We start from the raw sequence: 6,270 nt of genomic DNA, 5'->3' as shown, positions 1-6,270 counted from the left end.
TTTCCAAGCATAGCATCACCCATTGTAGGAAATCCAAAAGCCCACCATACAAATAGATTGTGAGCCTAAATACATCTTACGCCCAACAACCATATTTGGGTACGCACAATTGGCGCTGTCTGTGGGGATCCCCTACAAAGCTGTGGTACTATCTAGGCGTGCACAGGAGAATGTCTGGAAGTAGATAGGGAAGCCATTCAGAGAGCGGCTCTGGAGGGTTGTCGCGGGGGCCTACATGGCGAGAAAGAAGGCAAAAAAGGCAGGAGGACAGAGGACATGAAGGAGCAGAGGAATCTGGGCCTGGAGAAGGATCATACCAAACCCTCTGGACAATGTCCGACACCTCGGGCCGCTGCCACCTCGACAGAAGAGACCAGGAGCTTGAGTAGAAGGATCAAGAACTCGAACGCTTGTGTAGGGCGGTGAGGGACCTAGAGTTGCAATGAGGGGCTGATGTAGGAGAAGGGACCATGAGGAACGGAGGGAAAGGTCGGCCAGTGTGGGGAGTCACCATGTTGCAGGTTCCCATCGATCCGGGTCTCGTCGGCGCCGTGAGCGCTCGCGAGAGTATGCGGATCGTGAATCGACTTCCCCAGATGAAGGACGACCTCGAAATGTGGCTATGGATGCCATGAGCCGGGCATTACGCTAGGCTGCCCGGTCACTGTTTTCAAGAGACATTGAGAGCGCACCTATGCCGAGCAGGTTCACACGGCCCCTGTTCAACTCCTACATTGGAAAGAAAGACCCGGTGGAGCATGTAAGTCACTATATTCAAATGATGTCTTTACACGCCTATAACGATGCATTGATGTGTAAGGTTTTCCCCTCGAGCCTCAGCCCAACCGCTTTGAGGCGGTTCAACGGATTGAAGAAAGGTTCGGTCTATAGTTTCTCGGAACTGATCTAGGAGTTTGGAGTGTGGTTCATGACTTGCAGCTGAGTTTCGCAGGCTGTAGACGCGTTGCTGTTGATGAAAATGAGGGCTGGGGAAACCCTTCGCAACTACGCCAATCGGTACTGGGAGTTGTACAACGAGATCGGTGGGGGGCAATGAAAAGATCACGGCGAGCACCTTTTAGATGGGGTTACCCTAAGAATTTGGGCTGAGAGAATTATTGACCCTGAGGCCTCCCGAGGATATGAGGCAGTTGATGAGGTGTATCGAGGAGTACAAGTGCTTGGAAGACGATCGGTTGCAGACCAAGGGGAAGGCCTCAATCATCAACTATCCTTGGAACACTGGCTTCAACCTCAGGCACAGGAAAGATTTGAGAATTCAAGAGCCTGGCTCGGCGATTGGGGGAGTCAATGTGGTGTTCAAGGAGCCTGTGCACAAAATCATTGAAAGAATAAAAAATAAGCCATACTTTAAGCGGCCGAACAAGATGGCGGGCGACCCATCATGGAGAAACCAGAATTTGTATTACACCTACCACAGAGATAAATGGCACACCATCGAGCAGTGCAGAGTATTGAAGGATCACCTGGAGCAGCTGGTGAAGGCAGGACATTTGAAAGAATTTCTGACGGAGACAGGGAATCAAGGGATCGAGCAACAAGGTCGGCCGCGTCGAAACCCTCTCCTACCCCCTCTGGGAGTAATAGAAGTCATCCATGCAGTACCGAGGGGCACTAGAGCATCCACGACAAGGGGGTATTGGCTGTGGTAACAGTAGAAGGTTGCGCAGACGAGTAATCCCTGGGGAAGAAGCCGAGGTACACTAGACAACCCATAGAGTTTGACGATGATGACCTGGAAGGCACCACTCAACCGCACCACGATGCTTTAGTAGTCATGGCCCGTGTAAGGGGTTTCATAGTAAATAGAGTAATGATAGACTAGGGGAGTGGCGCAGATGTAATGTACCTGGACTTGTATAGGGGGCTATACCTGAAAAAGGAGGATTTCTCCAAGTATGATACACCGTTGATGGGATTCGATGGGCACATGGTGACGCCAGAAGGGCAGATTTCACACCCAGTCAACATGGGAGGTAAGGAGGTGATTGTGACATTCATAGTGGTTGCTTCTTTCTCGCCATACACGGCAATACTTGGAAGGTCGTGGATCCATGATAGGGGGGTTGTACCGTCCACCCTGCATGTAAAAGTCAAGTTTCAAATTGAAGAAGGGATTCAGTGTTAAGGGGTGACCAGTAAACGGCTAGACAGTGCTTAGTGGCCGCGGCTAATAAATAAGCCGAGTGAGAGGAATTAACCGAAAAGGCCCCCTATAGTAATTACAGCAGCCCCGAGTAGGGGGACCAACGTTGCCGAGGATTCGGTAAGGGTAAAAATCCTACCGGAAGGTGAAAGGAGCTTCTTGATAGGGGCAAGCTTGAATGATGGGGAAAGGGTGGAGCTACTGTTGTTTCTTATACAAAACGTCGATGTGTTCGCATGGAGCCCGTATGAGGTGCCAAGGGTAGACCCTGAATTTATAGTTCACAAGTTGAATGTAGATCCTTTATGCCCTCCTAAGAAGCAGAGACAGAAAAGGTCCGCTAAGGAGCATGTGGAAGGCATCAGACAGGAGGTTAGGAAGCTGAGGGAGGCGTGGGCCATAAAGGAAACGTTCTTTTCAAAATGGCTCGCAAACACGGTTGTCGTGAAGAAGAAGAGCGGTAAGTGGAAGGTTTGTGTTGATTTTACTGACCTGAACTAAGCATGCCCGAAGGACCCATTTCCAATGCCGAAAATTGATCAATTGGTGGACGCCACGTGTGGGCACCCAAGAATGAGCTTTCTTTACGTTTTTTAGGGTTATCACTAGATTGCCTTAGCCGCCGCATATCAGGAGAAAACGACATTCATAACACCAGATGCTAACTATCATTATACCGTAATGCCGTTCTGATTGAAGAACGTAGGAGCCACTTATCAAAAAATGATGACCAGGATATTTAGGGATAAACTTGGACGGACGGTTGAAGTATACATTGATGACATGGTGATAAAGAGCAAGCAAGAAGAACAGTACGTTGACGACCTTAAAGAGGTGTTTGGGATACTCCGGCGACACCAACTGTGTCTCAACGCCGATAAGTGCGCTTTCGGAGTAGGGTTATTTGATTACCAAACGGGAGATCGAAGTTAACCCTGATCAGATTGAAGCCGTGATATGCCTCAAGCCACCGAGCAATTCGATAGAGGTTCAAAAATTGACCGATATGCTGGCTGCTCTCAATCGATTTATTTCCAAGTTTGTTGATTGGTGCCAACCATTTTATCAGCTTTTGAAGAAGTGGAAGGGGTTTCAATGGGATTAGGAGTGTGATAGAGCCTTCCAGGATCTTAAGGACTACTTGGGGCAGGCTCTGACATTGGCAACCCCAAAACCAAGAGAGGACCTGTACATGTACCTCTCGGTATCAGAGCATGCAGCCAGCGTAGTGCTATTAAGGGATAGCGGTGTATAGTTTCCGGTTTATTATATCAGCAAGACATTAGTTGACGCCGAGACCAGGTATTTACCACTGGAGAAACTGGTGCTGGCTCTTGTGCATTCCACCCGAAAATTGCCCCATTACTTTCAGGCCCACACTGTCCATGTACTGACTGAGTACCCACTTCAGTCATTGTTGAGAAGATCTAACTTTACGGGGAGGATAGCCAAGTGGGGGACTCGGCTACGCTCTTTCGATATCAAGTACAGACCGAGGAACTCGGTGAAGGGACAAGTACTCGGGGACTTTATTGCTGAGTTCTCACCAAAAAGTACGGATATAGTTTGCCTCATGGAGGTTAGGCCATGGAAAGTATTTATGGATAGCGCGTCCAATACGTTAGGAGTGGGGGCTGGAATCGTGGTCATCACCTTGGAAGGGCTAAAACTAGAGCACTCGTTTAGGTTAGGCTTTAGGGCTTCTAACAATGAGGCTGAGTATGAAGCCCTGCTAGCCGGACTTAGGGTTGTCGCGGATCTAGGAGCCAAAGAGGTGGAAGTTTACTCGGATTCTCTCCTAGTGGTGAATTAGGTGCAAGGGAACTTTGAGGCCAAAGATGCTCGGATGATTGAATATTTGTGACTGGTCAAGCAGACCATGGGCAGCTTTTCAAAGGTCAAGATTGAACGGGTAGCTTGGGGATAGAACCGGCATGCCGACTCCTTAGCGATGCTGGCATCATCAATAGTTGACATGGTACCTCGGTTGATCAGGGTGGAGTTAGTGCCGGAACCAAGTATTTTCGTCAGGACACCGGTTGCACAGATCACCACGGCCGAGAGTTGCTGGATGGACCCTATCATTGAGTTTCTTGCAAAGGACCGAGCCTCGGAAGATCAAAAAGAGGCAGCCAGAGTACGACGGTCTGCTGCTTGGTATTGGCTGCCTGCCGATAGGAAGTTATACCTAAGATCATTTGAAGGGTCGTACTTGCAATGCCTTCGTCCCAATCAGGCTGTAGACCTTTTGACTGATCTGCACGAGGGTATGTGTGGTAGTCACGTGGGAGGGCGCTCATTGGCTCACTAGGCACTCAAGGGTTTTGGTGGCCGCAGATGAGGAAGGATGCGACCGAGCATGCCTGGAAGTGTGAGCAGTGTCAGATTAACGCATTGATGATTTACCAGCCCGTCAGGAACTTGAACCCAGTAAGTAGCCCGTGGCTATTCGCCTGCTGGGGGTAGACATAGTAGGGCCATTTCCCCGAGCACCGGGCAACCAGAGGTTTGCGCTGTTGGCAGAAGACTACTTTATGAAGTGGGCAGAAGCAAAAGCGCTGGCAAACATCCGAGATGTTGATGTCAAGAGATTCGTATGGAGGAACATTATAACAAGATTTGGCGTGCTGGAATCTCTCGTATTGGACAACGGCCTACAGTTCGATAGCAAGGCTTTCCGAGAGTTCTGTAACAATCTCGGTATCCGAAACTGGTATTCCACGCCAACATATCCGCGGAGTAACGGCTAGGCAGAAGCAACCAATAAGGCCATCGTGAGCGGATTAAAGAAAAGGCTGGAAGGCACCAAGGGTAGATGGGCCGAGGAGTTGCCAAGCGTCCTATGGGCGTACCGAACAACTCCTAGAAGATCCACTGGAGAAACACCATTCTCTCTAACCTACGGGGTAGAGGCTGTCATCCTCGCTGAAATGAACCTGTGCAGCGCCCAAGTCGCAGGATTTGCTCTGGACGAGAACGAGAAGCTAATGGCGAAGCAGCTGAACTTGATAGAGGAGCACCGAGAGGCGGCCATCATTCGGCTAGCAGAGTATCAGCAAAAGCTCGCCCAGAGGTACAATAGAAATGTGAGGAAACGGGAGTTTGCCACTGGAGATCTGGTACTTTGCAAGGTTGTAGGGAACACACGAGACGTCAATGCAGGGAAACTAGCTCCATCCTGGGAAGGGCTCTACCGAGTAACTGCTATTGCCGGTGCAGGGGCGTACTACTTAGAAGACTTGGAAGAAATACCCCTTCGCCGATCATGGAATGTTCACAACTTGAAAAAGTTCTATCATTGACTAGATGTGAAGTTGATGTAATTTTGCATTATCACGTATTTAATATGACGGTATTTATTCATGCATGTGTATATGACCCCATTACTTTTAAGTCATTATCGCCAGGCAATAAATATAGAGAGAATCACGAGTGTAAAGACACCTCATTCACGCTACGGATAGAAACCTATCCTCGGTTCGATTCATATCACCGAGCAGGCCAAAACCTTAAACTACACATCTTATAAGGACAAAGACCTATCCTCGGTGCGATTCGTATCACCGAGCAGGCAGAAACCTTAAACTACACATCTTCTAAGGATAGAAACCTATCCTCAGTTCGATTCGTATCACCGAGCAGGTGGAAACCTTAAACTACACATCTTCTAAGGACAGAAACCTATCCTCAGTTCGATTGGTATTACCGAGCAGGCGAAAACCTTAAACAACGAATTTTCTAAGGACATAAACCTATCCTTGGTTCGATTTGTATCACCGAGCAGACGGAAACCTTAAACTACGCATTTTCTAAGGACAGACTTATCCTCGGTTCGATTCATATTACGCATTTTCTAAGGACAGAAACCTATCCCCGGTTCGATTTGTATCACCAAGTAGGCGGAAACCTTAAACTACGCATTTTCTAAGGACAAACCTATCCTTGGTTCGATTCATATTACTGAGCAAGCGGAAACCTTAAACTACATATCTTCTAAGGACAGGAACCTATCCTTAGTTCGATTCCTACCGCCAAGTGGGCGGAAACCTCAAGACATTGTTTTCTAAGTGCGGAAACTATGGGCCTCCGTACCGAGCAACGAA

The 6,270-nt window shown here is 48.6% G+C and overlaps 2 protein-coding genes across 2 annotated transcripts; both read left to right on the top strand.

Annotated features, from left to right (window-relative positions):
- The first annotated feature begins 1,142 nt into the window (after window positions 1-1,142).
- On the top strand, window positions 1,143-1,673 carry LOC142632884 (uncharacterized). Its single transcript, XM_075807205.1, has one exon. It carries the CDS (start codon window positions 1,143-1,145, stop codon window positions 1,671-1,673), a length of 531 nt encoding a protein of 176 aa, XP_075663320.1.
- Window positions 1,674-5,097: 3,424 nt separating this feature from the next.
- LOC142632883 (uncharacterized) lies at window positions 5,098-5,469 on the top strand. Its single transcript, XM_075807204.1, has one exon. The coding sequence runs from the start codon at window positions 5,098-5,100 to the stop codon at window positions 5,467-5,469; it is 372 nt and encodes a 123-aa protein (XP_075663319.1).
- Window positions 5,470-6,270: the final 801 nt, after the last annotated feature.

The sequence above is a fragment of the Castanea sativa genome, chromosome 4 (genome assembly GCF_040712315.1).
Source record: "Castanea sativa cultivar Marrone di Chiusa Pesio chromosome 4, ASM4071231v1".
Taxonomy (NCBI): Eukaryota; Viridiplantae; Streptophyta; class Magnoliopsida; order Fagales; family Fagaceae; genus Castanea; species Castanea sativa.
Note: the sequence above shows the minus strand (reverse complement) of the source record. Positions and strands in the feature narration are given on the sequence as shown.